The 16,475-nt window shown below is 45.4% G+C and overlaps 2 protein-coding genes across 2 annotated transcripts; one reads left to right on the forward strand and one right to left on the reverse strand.

The window, feature by feature from the left end:
• Positions 1 to 1,559: 1,559 nt before the first annotated feature.
• On the reverse strand, positions 1,560 to 10,115 carry LOC142586125 (juvenile hormone acid O-methyltransferase-like). Its single transcript, XM_075697377.1, has 3 exons — positions 9,576 to 10,115; positions 3,394 to 3,559; positions 1,560 to 1,780 (listed from the first exon to the last, which is right to left on the reverse strand). Exons 1-3 carry the CDS (start codon positions 10,113 to 10,115, stop codon positions 1,605 to 1,607), a joined length of 882 nt encoding a protein of 293 aa, XP_075553492.1. The 3' UTR covers positions 1,560 to 1,604.
• On the forward strand, positions 10,114 to 15,796 carry LOC142586126 (uncharacterized). The gene is made up of 2 exons (XM_075697378.1): positions 10,114 to 10,149; positions 14,651 to 15,796. Exons 1-2 carry the CDS (start codon positions 10,114 to 10,116, stop codon positions 15,794 to 15,796), a joined length of 1,182 nt encoding a protein of 393 aa, XP_075553493.1.
• Positions 15,797 to 16,475: the final 679 nt, after the last annotated feature.

The following is a 16,475-nucleotide window of genomic DNA, read 5'->3' on the forward strand; positions in this document are numbered from 1 at the left end:
ATTCTACTTTGTCGCCAACGACGAGGCAAGGACCTCGTGATTCCCTTGCAAAGATTCAACTGTTATTTTTCGGATGTAATTTAATGGCGCGTCCCCTTCCAATTTGAGTCCATCTTCATCTAGCACATGTATTGCACCAGACTTCCTGCCTAATAAGCTTTTCTGCTTCCAAAATATTCTAGGTGCGACCTTATTTTTCTCACGTATTTGTCAACACCAAAGTTTACGTTCACATATTAATCTTTCCTTGAACAAGTATTTGAGCCATATTTTTCTCCCACTATATTTCCCATTTTCTGGCTACTTCACTATACGGCAACTGCGATTTGATTGCCTGCCTCTGCTCTCAGGCTGCTTTCTTTCGTTCGGCGATGGCTTCTCGTATCTTCCTGTTCCGCGAACGTTTCGGTTTCTTTCTTGCTTTGCAACGAACATGTTTTTTCTCTTTCCGTATTTCTGTCGTTAATACACTTAGAAGCTCACTATGTTCCCACTCTTTATTTGGCCATTTGCCAAGCTTTTCCTCGACTCTTGTGACTATATTTGTTATTTGTTCAGCGTTCAAATTTGGACTGGTCATTCTATGCTCCTTGTTCTCTTTTCCAACTACATCTCCCATTTTCAAAATGATGCGTTCCTGATCACTCCCTATGCTACTCTACCCTTGTTCAACAAAGACCATTTCTCTCAACTTATTTCTGTCATCAGACGGTTTTCAATGGTTGATTGCCGGTTTCGCGTTTCGACGTGGTCTGCCGATCACGCTTAGGCCCTGTATTCACGATAACGAGGTTATGTTGCTCACAAACATCTAGATTGACTTCCGGTAGTGGTCGGTATAGCCACCTAGATTCCGTATGAGGGCGTTCAGGCCACCTAATAGGATAATTTCGGCACGATTCCCGAAACCCATAATATCGGCACTTTTACATTCCTATAACTCTTGATTCTTCTCTGCAATTACTTTGGGTTCACAAATACGAGACGCCCAGCCCAGTTTTCTTTGCACTAATTGCACATGGTAACCAGAGGTGCTCTTGACATCTTGAGTTTACTATTTGCCATTTGGCTTTCTTTCCAATTTAATTCTGTTGCACCCCCCCTTCGCAAACATAATTCTCAATAACTGGCGGCTCTTCCGAGTCTACAAAATACGTTTCTGTCACCACATATGCCCCTATTTGTTCTCTATTGAACTGCACCCCAATCTCTACCCGCTTTTCATTTCTTTCGCCCTCCACGTTCATGTAGCCTTTTGCACGGTGAGCTCCCTTTCTTGTTTTCCTCCTTTTTCTGTTATTGACGCGGATGCTATTATGAGGTTTCCCTAGAGGGCCTTCTTCATTACTACTTACGCTCGCCTCCCGAGTACTCGTGGGCCCCACAAAAGAGCAACTGTGCGACCTGCAAGTCGCCAGCCTACTTCTGTCCATTAGGCAAAGTCGCGCCGCCTGGCAGGTCTTGGCGTGTCTAGTGGGATAATGTAAGCACAAAAAATAAATAGCACTCTTTATTTATTTATGCACGTGCCCATCCCTGTCAAGAAAATTCAATGGAGGACAGCAGCTAAAAGCTGCAAAGGTTGGACGCACAGAATGCATTGCCTAAATAGGAGCTGGAAGCTTCTGCGAGTGCGCAACAAGGACATCATATTTGAGGCTGATGCCGCTGGAGTTTGAGTTGGACGCCTCGTGTAGTGCATGTCTCCAAGTGTTCCAAAAAGCATCACGCTTTTCCTCCGGCACCCTGGCGTCCAGCTTGAAGAACGGCATGTATGCATCTGCGTGAAAAAGACCTGTATGTTGTCTACGTACTTGACACCGCGCCCTAGTATAGGAGGCGTGTAGTACTCGCGGTTACATTATTCTTAGCCTGGGCAGTATGAACACAGTTTGTGAGACCCCCGGCATCAACCTAAATGAGCGGCTAGTAATAAATAAAATATCCCGAGAAATTTACAGCCCGGAGTGTGAGTTTGAGGGATAATTATGTGTATTGATGGCGGCTCTTTAGGCACTAAGTCTTAATAAGGCCACAAGTTGAGTAAGGTTTCTCAGACAAAGGCTACGAATGCAAAATACATTGTCAATATCTACATTTATAGGACTGTTATATAGTAGCGTGAAGGTCGCAATGCAAGTCTTCTGACAATTACAACTGCAGGGTACATATTTGCTAAGGAATTTTCCCCATTAACAAAAGTTAGATTTCTGAGAGGGGCGAGCGTTCATCGTAAAAGCGAAGCAAACGCAATCAACCGACAAGAAAATGTAAGAAAGAAAAAAAAATACTCAATTGAAATGTGATTAATTTGGAAAATTACGCGCTTTGTAGCAAATATGAACTCTGTCAAACCCTATAATGGGCCGTTATGTTGCGAGAGAGTGGGTGCATGTTTAAACTATACTCTTTCGCTTCATACTGCACAACATTCATTCCCGCCAGTGCTGTTCTTGGTTTCCATGTGAAATGCTTTACCTAATCCTCGGGTTTGCTTGTGTGCGATTTAAAAATGCGACAGTGTTAGCAAATGCGGTACGTACGGCGTTCAACGGCTGAAGCCCTCTTCACTGTGCTAAGTATGCTTCTCGAGTATCCACATTGCAGATTCAAGGCTGTAGTTTTCTCATTGATTAAAAACGAATCCGGATAGGATGATGACAGCTGCCAGGGTTACGAAGGCATCAGACAGATAGTTACAGGTGCTGGCTCAAGCGTGATAATATCGCTATGCCACTACGGCAATTTCTACAGGAAGAGTATTTCCAGGTTATTTAAGTTCATGCTTAGGACATATTGAAAGGTGCTAAAAATACGATAGCTGCATCCTAAAAGTGTCTCATATCAACAAGATCTCTATTGTATCACCAAGTGCGGCAATCCATCTCAATTCAATAATTGAGCATGCTTCTTCTGATTCAATGGCACAAGGCAGAAATACGACGTAAACCACCGCGGCTATACAGAAGATTTGTGTGCTTGTCGGAGCATTTCCGTTAGTTTAGAGCGCCCTTCAACCTTCTTTAATCTTTTATTTATTAAAACCGATTCGTATTTCGGCGTTCATTGTTTTGTTTTCCATCTTTGCTGCCACTGGTTCTTTCTTCATATCGACTTCCATTAAGACATTGTTGCTCGGCCAACTTTCCCTATTATCTTTGAGCGCGACCATACGGTCGCGATTACCACACTAATGATTTATTTGTTCCAAAGAAGTGTGACAGATTTGTTGAACTTGTGATGTTAAAAAGAAGGTTGCTTACTTTGAACAATTTATTTGGCTGTATAGGTCAGTTTTCGGCTACTGGTATTTTAAAAGCGCTCGAAATAATTGGAAACACAGGCAGCCTGTGATTAATGGGCTAGTATCTACATCACCAATCTTGCGCTCACCGAGGCAGATGTCAGCGGTTGCAAACTTCCACAGGCTGGAGTAGGTCCGGCACTTGACCAATTCGAGACCTGCCGCCGTGATGGCGCTGTTCTCCAGGGCAACAAGCTTCTCTTCGTCTACCGCTTTGTCGAAGCAGTAGCGCTCCGAGAACATCAAGCTCAGGTCCTGTTTTCAAGGGAATGAGATAGTACGGTGACCACTATTGCAAAATATTCTGTTGCACGGACCTGTCGGAAGCAACAATGAGCTCGCGCTCCCTAAATTGAAGTACTTAGGTTTTCGTGCAGTTCCTGACTAATTGGGGCAAATAAGAAGGCAGATGTTAAAGCTTAATATCACAGACTGCTGGGCCAGTATTCAGTGAAAATATTCACAATATCCGTCTGTTGCGCAATGTTTATTGTCCTTCTACCAAATAAGAACCCCATAGCAGCTAAAAACCGAGTAAACTCTTATTAGCTAATAACCTTGTATGTAAAAACAGTTCTCTGTGCGACAAGCGCTGTAACAGAAATAGGCTAGAGTAATGAGTAACATTCTAAATAGCCCACTGAAATTGTTAGGGCAATTTCAGTTTCGAGCACCGATTATTGTTTTTTTTTCTCATTCTCGTCCTGTACTGTAAGAACACGGGTGGCATGCATTAGGGTATACAACAAACTAATGCAGATATCTATATGAATTTCTTTATGACTTGTATTGAGCATAAGTAGTGTATCTATTTGGTATATATCGTTATGATGGTGTTAAGGTGCTTATGTCTAGAGACTGGTAAATCACATTGCACTACTTCTTACGTTTTGAGGGCTCATGAACAGTTGACTGGGGCCCATGCGCTTACAATGACTATTCGACCTTTCAGACAAGTGGATTAATTTTTTTGTCAATTGTTAGCTCGGTAACGTTCCTAATATATTTCGTTTTTCTTCTGAAGACTGATGAAACAATGGATACATCACGCTATTTCCACATTCTGGCTTTCTTTTTAGAGTTAAAGGTTACTGTTTTCTGCACAGTTGTAACAATCACTGCTGCTTCGTATGTTCATCGGCCATCTTCTTTCGTCTTACTGATACCGGCAGCATGTAAAGTAGGTACCAATCGAAATGCCCATAAGTGTTGCTCTACTACAGCGTCATCCTCGTCCTCATAGACAATAGACTTTTTCAGGAGTAGGCACAATCAAGTTACTCAATTCTCATGCAAAGGTGCCTGGCATTTCTTCGACGGTATTATCTTTCTTCCAGGTGGCGCGAAATGTTGTGCTAAATTGAGTCTAAGCTTTCAAGTTGCGTAAGTTGCGCTAGTGCAGCGTATTTAGGAAATGAAAATCGCAAGTTCTGTTTGAGCTATGTGTATCGTTACTTAAATGCATTCGTGTACATAAACCGTGACTTTTTTTAGTAATTGTACATTAAAAATATCTTTCTGCTGCGCAACTCTGTTCCCATGTTTTGGAGACGCCATTTGTAAAAGCAACTTTACTGTTAGAGCGTTCCTCCGTCTGTGCGAGCTTTTTAATATTACGATAGCAATGATGTGGACACAGCAAGGAAATTTCTGGTGTCGGCGTCGCCGTGAGGTTCCGTGTAAAGTCTAAGGGCGATAACACCGTCGCTGCGCACCTTACGCTGTATGTGCGAGTGAAAACCTGCGAGGAGAACCGACATCACGACCCAGTCTCGGCCGCGTGAACGAAACGAATGCGAAGAAGAAGCGCGTCGTCTCCTCTCACGCGTGAGGCACCGTACGTTGCGAGGCGCCGGGGGGATACGGAGAATTGGGGGAGCAGTGCTCTTTCCGGATGGACCTGCGCATGTGGCGGCTGTGCGCGGTCTCGCGGACATCTGTTGGGGAGCGATCACCATTGGGGCACAGTGTAGGCACGTGGGCGGCTCGCAGCCTGGTGCATGCTGTGTGTCCTCGGCACCCGCTCTGCGTTAAAGTGATATTCAGCACGAACGTCACTTCTCTAGCTGCTGGCGCTGCGTTTCATCGCCGCAGCGCTTTGACAAGTGTCCCCAGTCATCGAATGCGATGTGTTCATGTCGGCTGTGCGCGCTATAATCAAAAATTTAGTGAGCAAGCGAATGTTTACCATTTGATACGGCCGATTAAAGTACCGTCCTTACGTTGCATGGCTGTCTGCTAATTTACTGCCGCAATCCATGCTTCGCCTTTCGGGCGAAACTGCATCTTTGTTTCATAACGCTTCTCCCCAAGTAATCTAATGAGTAGCGTTACAAATTTGAATATGATTAGCCATTCTTTTGGGGAGTCATACAATCATTCCATAAATCATTATCTTCAATGTATGTACGTACGTTTGTGAAACAAGCTTCACAAATAAAAACAGGAAAAATTCATAATCACTTATGAGTGCTTGGTGCCTACACGAGAAAACGTCTACAAATACACTCTAAGGAAGGTTTGCACCGCTTGAGACTTCTCTTGTCCTACAACAATTATCGTCATCTATCTTACTCGCCTTTCCTCTCATGAACGCTGCGCACCTGGCAATTTCAGGTCACGAACGGCATGCGCGTTTCGAACGTGGCGCAGCATTTTTTACAGGACAGTAGCGAGCGCCCTTTGTGAAGAAATGAAATACAAACTAGGCAGATGATGATAATTCTTGTGACAAGAGATAAGCTCTAAAGGGCGCAATCTTTTTGAGTCTGTTCTACGATATTTCTAAAAAAATTCAAACTACATCGTGCGGCTTAGCGTTTATAGCAAATATGGGGCTATTAGGCTTGGTCATGATTGATGCTATAAGCGGCTTTGTCATGGTCACGGTTTTAGTTCTTTTTTGCCACTTATCCGTGCAGCATGGTAATTTTATGCAGCTCTTAGAAATAAATAAAAAAATAAATTTTAACGGAAACCTTCGTGCATGACCACGAGAAGTGCCTGCGCGCTCCCACTGCTGCCGTAAGGATGCCGTAAATAGTTGGTTAACGGATGCTATCTGTTCTTTATTTTTACTTAATATTGATGCTTCAAAACAATAGCTTTTCTACACAAACTACGCTTTTTCACTCGGGTTGGCCTAGTTGGAACTGATTCATCCTGAAACTTTGCGCTAAACAAACGGGCACAAAGAAAGAAGACACAAGAACGAGAGCTCGTCCGCGTGTCTTCTTTCTGCGTCCCCGTTTTTATAGCACAACATTTCAGGACGATGCTTTTTGTTGTCTCTGCAAGTAAAATGCATATTGAAACAAGTATAAGAATAATGGAATGTGCCCCAACGGAGTTCTTGTAGTTGAAACGTCCAAGTTGGCGAACACGCAACGCGATCTCGATATCTCAATATGCCCTCATAAAAAATTAGGTGGATCCCAGACAATGTGGCAATGAATGTGAGCGAAGCTTTCTGTGCTGGTTATCTTTAGTGACGATAATTAGCGGCGATTTGTACGGTAAAAGATTAATTTCTTCAACTTTTAGTATAGCACGAGAGTGGTAAGTTGATGTTAAACGTTACCTTGCATGCACCACTGCTATTTGTCTGCGCAGTACACAGAATTCACATGGAGAGATGGTTGTTCGAAGTGTTATTTTGCGCCATATTTCAATACCTCTGAGAGAGTTGAGCATTGTCATTGCCTCACATGGCACATCGCATTGTGGCAGAAGTATTAAACTTGTACTGGTGGGGCTGTATGTGCCAAAACCGCAATCGTATAGCACGTCATAGTGGCGGGCTTCGGATTATTTTGACACCATTGTGTTCGTTAACATGTCGCGAAATCTACGTGCACGTGCATGTTCTATTTCGTCCACGTCGAAATGCGGCTGCCGCGGTGGGGATGAAATCCGCGACCTCGAGCAATGCCACAGCCGCGAAGCTACCATGGCGTGCACAGAAGCGTTGATTTGACGTGCGAACGCTTCCGTAGTGCCACCTGGACCCTGCGGTGCGCTTTAATTAATGTGACTCTGCATCTGCACTCCCTACGTAAATTGTCCGCTTGACATATTTGCATGGTGCTTATTTTTCAGAAATAGCAGAAACGTACCATACCTTGAACTTAAGTTTAACCAGTTTCCCCACAACCCCTGTCGTGTCTATAGTATCGTTTCCTTGACTTCTCACGTTACCTGTTCCCTCTCCCGCATATCCCCTTCTATGCGAACTGCCTCTTCCACCCCCTCTTCTCTACAATTCTATCTACGTCCCCTCTGGACTCGGGCGTTAGTAGAAACGTAAGCGCTGCAGTTTTTGCAATGCTTCTGAGGGGGTCATGTGTAATTACAGCTGTCAAAAGATTAATGTAGGCACGCCCAGAGAGCTCTACAGGGCATTGAGCACATTCGACTCGGTGGGCACCAAACAAGTTTTTTGCATCGCCTTGCTGCTGTCTTGTATGCGGTGTGTGCCAAACAGCAGCAGCAGGAAAGTTGAAGGAAGAGGCAAAGAAAGCTTCGCTTTAATAAATATAATGCACAAGCAATATGCTCTTGTAGACTTCTGGAACCGTTAAATGCGTGCACTTAATTAGGGCATCCCGTGCGTTGGACAGCAAAAGTCGAAGTAAACGGTCGTTGCTACTTCATAACAGACTCAGTGGATAACGGTCACTGTCTAATCACTCATGCTCGCACAAGTTCCAAAATGTAAAGTGCTACTCGCATCACGCATGCAATCTCATTACAGAAGGTTTGGTGACAACAAATTGAACCGGCGACAAGAATCGAGAATGTTCTCATAGATGCATGTGCCTCCTTTGCCGATCAAAGACGTTTGACCACGTGTAGGAATTGTTCTGTTTTTTCGTGCGAAAACCACTTTCGGATTATGAGGCACGCCTTAGTGGAGGACTCCGGAAATTTCGACCACCTGGGGTTCTTTAACGTGCATTTAAATCTATGTACACGGGTGTTTTCGCATTGCGCCCCCGTCAAAATGCAGCCGCCGTGGCCGGGATTCGGTACCGCGACCTTGTGCTCAGAGGCCCAACACCATAGCCACTTAAAAACCACGGCGGGTTGAAGGAATTGTTACGAACACAGTGTTTGAGAGAGTGATTATTGCAACATAAATACATTATACATAAATTTTTGTGTCCTTTTTCTATTTTCATGTTCATGGCCATATGCTGCACTTTAGTGCACTATGGTAGTTTACATGTGCAACTTGTACTTTACTGCTTGTTGACAGGGTGATGAAAGGGGAAGAGGGCGGAAAGGGGAACAATTATTATTTCACCGTCTATATTGGTAAACCAACTGTAACCCAATAATCGGTCAATTTTTGTTGTTCTAAATTTCTGTGTAAACTCAAGTACAGCGTGTGAAAATATGCAACGTTATGTGTGTTCGCTCGCTGCCAATGAACTACCACTAAATGATGCATATACACGCGTATTTTGCGGGTACAGGGGCACCTGTTAGGAGCTGCGCGCCTTTTACTCCTGCACCTTTCTTGCAATTGTATTCAAATGAAATAAACATTCATTCATTCATTCATTCATTCACTCATTCATTCATTCGAAAATATTTGTTAGCTGGTGGAAAGCAGTCACGCGAGAAACATAAACAAGTACACGTGTAATATGCTCGGTCCCCATTTGACAGCTATCACGTGTAAATCACATGTCTGGCACTCTGCCTCACTGGCTTTAAGGTTCCCGACTTTGTCGATTCATGTATCGACCAAGCTGACCGTTGTCCCATGTTGCTCATTGGAAAAAGTATTTGCGTGCTCTTGCTTAGAGCCTGCCAACTGATCCAGTAGTGGTCAATGTGCTTAAACTGATAGTTGCTGTGTGACAACAAGACCTTAAATATCAATGTACAAGTCATGCTATCGAGGCACACATGAATGGAGGAATTAAACAGATTGCCGGTACATATTGTTGTTGCCTCATGACGTCCTGGATAGCTCGTAAATGAAGCGAACATCAATGCCATTTGTAGGGTAAACTGCACACGAGAATATGAAAGTCGCAACAGTACGCAAAGGTAAATTATTCGCGCCATTGGCGTGCATAATGAAGTTACCGCAGCCCTATTTATACTAAGCGCGGTATATTTCTTTCAGAACAAACTCCGTCGTTTTAGACTACGTGTCTGAAATTCACAAAACACTTCTTTCACTGACAGGATATCAGTGAAGGAAAGTTACCATTCTAAGCGGACGCGATTGTTTCGTCGGAGTTCCGAAATCACTTACCGGCATGTGGGACCGCCACTCTTCATTTTGGTATATTCGGTGCCAGACGTCAGTGATGCCAGTCCTGGTGAAGTAGACAACCAGGCACTCTCCACCATCCTTGAGCAGTCGACTGACGTTGCGGTAAGCTTTGTGCAAGTCCCAAATGTAGTGAAAAGTAAGAAATGAGAAGACGCGGTCGAAGAGCCCGTACTTGTCGACGATGAATTGAACATCTCCCTTCTCTATGTCCAAGACCTCGAAGCACACTTTTGCCTCCGGGTAGTGGTTTTGGGCGTATACAACCATGTCTTCAGATATATCCGTGGCGACGACACGAGCGAAGGGCCGCAGGAGTGGTAGCAGCTGCTCTGCGAGGAAGTTACCCGGTCCGCTACCGACGTCGAGGTATTGGTTGTCGTCACTTGAGGGCCTTCGGAATTGCACATCATATAAGGCTGCCAGGTTCTCTCTGTGGGAGAATTCCTTCAACCATGTAAAAGGTTTTGGCTCAAGGTCGGAGGTTGTTTGTTTTTGTTGTTGGTCAATACGATTCGGCATGATTGCTGAATCATCCACGCTTTGTGCACCCCTTGTAATTCGAGAGTATGCCCTTTGCAGCTGCAAGAGGACAATATCGCTTTTGTATTGCGCACATGGAATATAAACATAAAGAGTGAGATTACAGGTAAATTACTGACGCGCTCTTCTTTAAGTATTACCTTCCATCTACTGCCATAAAAAGAACTGCATGCATGCAGTACGCATGTCATCCCAAAGTGCAATTCTAAATTGTTTTCGCCCTTTAACTAAACTTTATTTCTTATCATATTTAAGCCTTTCAGAACATGCGTGCGTGAGAGCACTCAATGATTCACAATCTCTTGCATTCCACAAACGCATATTCTGGAACAGTATGGGTATTTTAATACGAAGCTTTTTCCACTAGCATACCCAGGTTCGGCACGGCTGCTGCTGATGTGGTTATCTCGAAATATATACGTTTCTACACAAGGTGTGAAACACCTTATTTTCGTGTGCCCTTTCATAGCTTCCGTGAATTTTGCGATACAATACAATCGAACAATTTATAGGCACGGGAAAATTTCTATGAAGAAATATTGACTCAACAATGGCGACTTGTATATATATTTGGCGACTTGTTGTCCTGGGTTTACACCATGAGACGCGCGAACTGAATTTACTTGGCTGTGCAAGCCTGCGGAATGCCTGAAACGATACTTTGCACTATTATAAAAGAAGAAAAAGAAACATGATTGAGTGCGCAGACGCGCCGATCTCTATTGCGCAGCCAATTCAATGCATCGCCCAGACAACCGGTAGTGAAGAAGACGCGTAACTGGAGTGACACGCAGAAGTCTCAAAAGACTTCGTTGTTAGAATTGATATTAAAAGGCAATGGTAACGTTACGGTCCAAGTGAGTCGTACGGAACATCGCACAAAATTTTGAGCCAGGGGCGCGTAACGTAAACTTATTCCAAACTTTTCTATTCCATGTCTGCAATCAGCCCTCCGCGCTTGGTCAAAACTTTTTTTGGACTGCACGCTTCACCGTCTTCACGCGTCGTCACGAAAACCGCGACAGCTCCCCATCTGATATGACGTGTACACGCTGATTATGCATGATTTTACCTAACAAAAAAAATAGTTATTTCTGATTCGACGCCTTTCGCCATCAGCCCTCGGCTATTGATCAAACGTTTTCGTGCGGCACCCACGTCACCTGCCTCTCACGCGACCTCACAAAACCGCAGGAACTCACCGCGTCAAAGTGACGTGTACGCGTTAAAGATGCATTATTATGCCGAATAAAACTGAATTTTTTTTTCTGGATAGCAGCAGGCTGCCCCATTCCGAAAGGAATAAAAGGTGCAGCGGTGGCGTAGAGGTAGAACACCTGCCTCGCGTGCAAGAGGTCCGTGGTTCGAATCCCGGTGAAGCGCGATTTCCCATCAGATTAAAAAATAATCCGCGTGTTCATAAAATTGCATAAACAGGCCTGCAGTGTGGGCTGATCGCGGTGACCATAACCGGTAACGCACTCCCTCACCAGAGCAGGATTGGCCACCCTTGTGCAGCACTTGGCCACAACCTCCTACATGAACACAACAATCAAACCCCGGCCCCTCAGTCCCCAGCAGCTGCGAAGCAACTGACCACGGCGGCGGTCAGACATGCGACGCAGCAGAGGGTGCTAAGAATCCCTGGTTCCGGACAGGCTGCTATTGGAATATAAACCTGGCAACGTTTAACGCTAGCACGTTATCTAGTGAGGCCAGTCGAGCAGTGCTATTGGAGGAATTAGAAGGCAGTAAATGGGATATAATAGGGCTCAGTGAAGTTAGGAGGCCAAAAGAAGCAAATACAGTGCTAAAAAGCGGGCACGTCCTGTGCTACCGGGGCTTAGCGGAGAGAAGAGAACTAGGAGTCGGATTCCTGATTAATAAAAATATAGCTGGTAACATACAGCAATTCTATAGCATCAACGAGGGGGCTGCAGGTCTTGTTGTGAAACTTCATAAAAGGTACAAAATGAAGGCTGTACAGGTCTACGCCCCTACATCCAGTCATGATGACCAAGAAGTCGAAAGCTTCTGTGAAGACGTGGAATCGGCGATGGGTAGAGTGAAAACAAAGTACACTATACTGATGGGCCACTTCTTTACCAACGTCTTCTTTGCTGAGGATCCGTTTTAGCGTCATTCTTAAGCTTCCGTTGCATGCCGCCGCGATTGTGGACGAACCAGCGCAAGCTAAGTAAGGGCAAGCGGACCAATCGCAGACTGCGGCGACGCTTTCTTCATGGGGTTATCGATTTTCAGTGCAGTGGCTCGGCCCCATCGAATCCCTCTCCAAATGAGCGTGCTCCTCGCCTCTTGTGCGCCAATTAGAAAAGACAAGCCGCTGAGTGTAGGCAAGGTTATTCGTTTTCCAAGCAAACAAAAGTGACCTCATGTGAACAAAGAGAACGTTTCATTTGTCTGTTGAGCCAACCCAGGTGGAAGCCACCCGATGCTTGCGTCGGCGGTTACGCAAATTTTACGTCACGACATTGAATACAAACATACTGGAATAGTTTTATGTTATAAGGACCCAGGAATATGCCCGCAAACACCAATTCGCGAACAATATGTATTATATATACATGGTGTTTCACCTAACTTGTGCCAAGGATTAAAAAAAGGGTGGTTAGCCGCAGCTGAATGAAATCAACGGGATATGGTTTGCCGTCATGTGGTACTCCTTAGAATATTTGTTATATTCCGCTTAATTAGGTAAATAAGTGAATAATGTGAAAATTTTATTATTCAATTCAGGGCCATATGCGTTTCCTTGTGTTGTATAGGGAGTTCAGAAACGATGGATCCAATTTTCCGTGGCAACGTAACATGTAGCGTGACCATTTTTACGGCTTTTAAAGAAAGCGCGCGAAATATGAATTAAAACCACGTGACTGCATTCGCGCACTACCGTATTGCAGCGCTGTGATCGGTGAGTCGAGCCTATCGCTTATCAGGGACGACGGGGCTCCCTTGCAGTGTACCACCGCCAAAGCTGCCGACGCACTGTAAAGCCGATGCCTAGATCCGCGACCGATCATTTCGGCACGGTCGACGCGCGCGGCTCTTTCGCACGAACCACGATTGAGAGCGCCCCTATACCATAGGGCATGAGCGCGGGTCACGTGGTTTTATTTCATATGTCGCAGGCTTTCTTTATACGCCGAAAAAAATCCCACGCAGCGTATCCGTTGCCACGAAAAATTGGATCGGTAGTCTCTAAAGCCTCTCTACAACGCACTTGGCCCTAAAGCGAACATTAAAAAAATATGGACAATTCATGTTAGATAATTAACTAAGGGGACCAGAATAAAATACTCCAAGGAGCGTCACAGGATGGCAAACCATATGCCGTCGGTTTCATCCAGCTGCGGCTAACCATTTTTTTCGTCTAACTTCTTCGCAAAAGTTACATGAAACACCCGGCATATTGAAAATTATATAAACCATCAGTATATGAAGCCAAAGAAACCATCGCAAAAAGGTATTAGCAAATTTATTTGAAATACAAAAATGAGAAGCTAAACCGAAATGATAAAGGACGAAGGCATACCTTCTTGGCGGTGCCAGCCGAACCCACCCATGTGGCCTTCATTCGCGCGCGTTGAGCTGCCAAATTTTGCTGTGGTAGTGGCTAACCTTACGTCATAATTATTGGGCATTTATGTACATGTATGTATATATAAAATTGCTCGTGTGCAGCCTACATGTGTGTGTGTGTGTCTTAATTGAGCATCGCATACACACTCCAGCAAAAATTTCTTCTAATAAATACGCTGGTTGACAAAGTAGCGCATGCGAACGCCAGACTGATCAAAGTGTAATAAAAAAGAAATTTCCTTCCAACACCTGTGCAAATTTCAGCTGAAATGGATCTTGAAGGGAAACGCACATCTTAATAAAAGGACGCAATAAATTCAACGGCTCCCTCTTCATCGCATCGCTGTGTAGGCGTTTCACACTATGCATCCAATTTCGTTTACATTTTACTATAGCTTGTAAACAATATGCTGCATCACAATTAAAACAGCCCTATATTAAACTTTTGACATTCCTGCTGCAAAAAAATTATTTTTATTTATTTATTTTATTTAGAACATACTGCGGTCGAAAGACCAAGCGGGGGAGCGTAACAAATGTAGTTGACAAAAGAAATTGAAGGAACACCAAAAAACATTGCGAATGGTAGAAGACAGTGTAATACATAATTATAATGAAAAGTCAGCAGGACAGAGCAAAAGCGCAAAGCACAACCAAACCGATACACAGTATGAAAAAAGAAACGACACCACAGTTCTCATCGCGTGGTCACAAACAGAAAAGTACAAAACTCTCAAAGTCAAGATTATCCCCATCACGAAATTCTGGAAGGCCTACCTCATTTCTGAGGTTTATCACAAAGGTTTATCACAAAACAAAAAAGCTTTCTTGCAAAGGTTACTAAAGTCTGTGTGGAATATAAAGGTCTAGTGGGGTCATAATGCCACCTCTGCCTAATCATTCTCTATTACCAGGCGCACAGAATCGGCAATACAACCACGGTGATAGTACTCTTCGCAGGACAGAAAGTACCGAACTACGTCAAGTATGGCTCGATATTAGTCAGGTGCAGGCTTTACCGCAAGCACTTTGACGTGTGCAGGCAATGCGGCAAGGTCGGCCATAGAAGAGACGTATGCCCGAATCCCAACACCAGAGTGTGCTTCGGCTGCGGAATCGTGAACCCCAGCGAGGATCACAAACACGAATGCAAGCCCAAGTGCAAGCTCTGCGGGGGACAGCATCCAACGGGCGAGAGGGAATGCAAAAACAAGTACAAGATGCCGTACGTGGTCAAAAAACGGCAATGGGAACGCAAGATGAAAGCCATGCAGCAACAACCGGATCCGGAAAGCTTTCCGCCGCTGCGAGCGCCGTCTGCCGAGAGACCCCGCGGGGAATCGAGGCAGCGCGACAGCAGCCGCACGAGGGACAACAGCAAGGGAGGCAGGAGCGCCAGCTGCCACAGACCGTCGCAGTCGACGGAGAGAGTCGCCTGGGCCGACGCAGTCAAGGCAAACATAGCAGATAAGAGACAACCACCAGCGCAAAACGCCGCGAAGAAGATCCAAGAAGAGAACGGGGTGGTAAAAGCCCTGAGAGACGAGAACGAGATGCTAAAGCGGAGAATCGCCGAACAGGACGCAACCATCAAGGAAATTAACGAGAAGCTAACGACATTAATTGGGTTGCAGCAACAGCCGCAGCTGCTGCCGAAGCCCGCGCACGAGAGGAAACAAGAAGAGATAACCGAGGACGAACCAGAGGTCGAGGTGGACCCGAGAGCCACGAAAGAGGCGGGACCGGCTCCCAAGAGGAGAGCCATAGAGGGCGCCAAGGAACGAAAGATAATGGAGAGAATCGAAAAACAGGACGACAGACTCGACCGTCTTGAGGCGACCAGCAAGGTAACCAACGAACGCCTCACTACGCTCGCGCAAACAGTTCAGCAGATGACAACGAACATACAGAGCACGATCCAGAACATGATGGCGCAGATGCAAGCACAGCTGCAGGCGCAGATACAGGCACAAATACAAGGCATGGAAGCACAAATCATCGCCAAACTGCAGCAATCATGGACGGGACAGCACGTACAGCAGCATCCACAGCACCAGTGAGAGACCTCTTGGTCTGGCACTGGAACTGCAACGGCTTTACCGGCAAGAGAGCGGTGCTGCAGCAACACTTGCAGCAACTAACGAGGAAACCAGACGTCATAATGATTCAAGAAACACACAGCGAAAAGACGCCGAGATTACCTGGCTACCGGTCGCACGACAGCCCGCCGAGCAAAAGGGACACGTCCAAGGGCAAGGGCAGAGGGGTCTGCACCTTCGTTAGGAAAGGGATCACCTTCATGGAACACGAACTGATCGGCAAAAGCGCCATCGAACACTGCACGTTGGAAGTAATCACGGGCAAGAGGAGGAAGGAGAGCACTTTCCTGGTGAACGTCTACAGCAATCCGTCCCACGGACAACAGAAATTCAGGGCACTCTTCCACAAAGCGAGTTCAGTCGCGGGGAGCAATACGCTCGTAGTGTGCGGAGACTTTAACGCTCCGAGCCAAGACTGGGGCTACCACAGAACGACGGTCAAGGGGAGAGAGCTCATGCAAGACGCCACTGACGTGGGACTGAACCTAATCACGGATCCGGCCTTTCCCACCAGGATCGGCACATCGGTTACGAGAGACACCACTCCGGACCTTACCTTCGTCAAAACCGACGGAGGATCGAGAGAAGCAAAATGGAGAAACACGGGCCAAGAGCTGGGCAGCGATCACTACATCGTGGA

The sequence above is a fragment of the Dermacentor variabilis genome, chromosome 6 (assembly GCF_050947875.1).
Source record: "Dermacentor variabilis isolate Ectoservices chromosome 6, ASM5094787v1, whole genome shotgun sequence".
In the NCBI taxonomy this organism is placed as follows: domain Eukaryota; kingdom Metazoa; phylum Arthropoda; class Arachnida; order Ixodida; family Ixodidae; genus Dermacentor; species Dermacentor variabilis.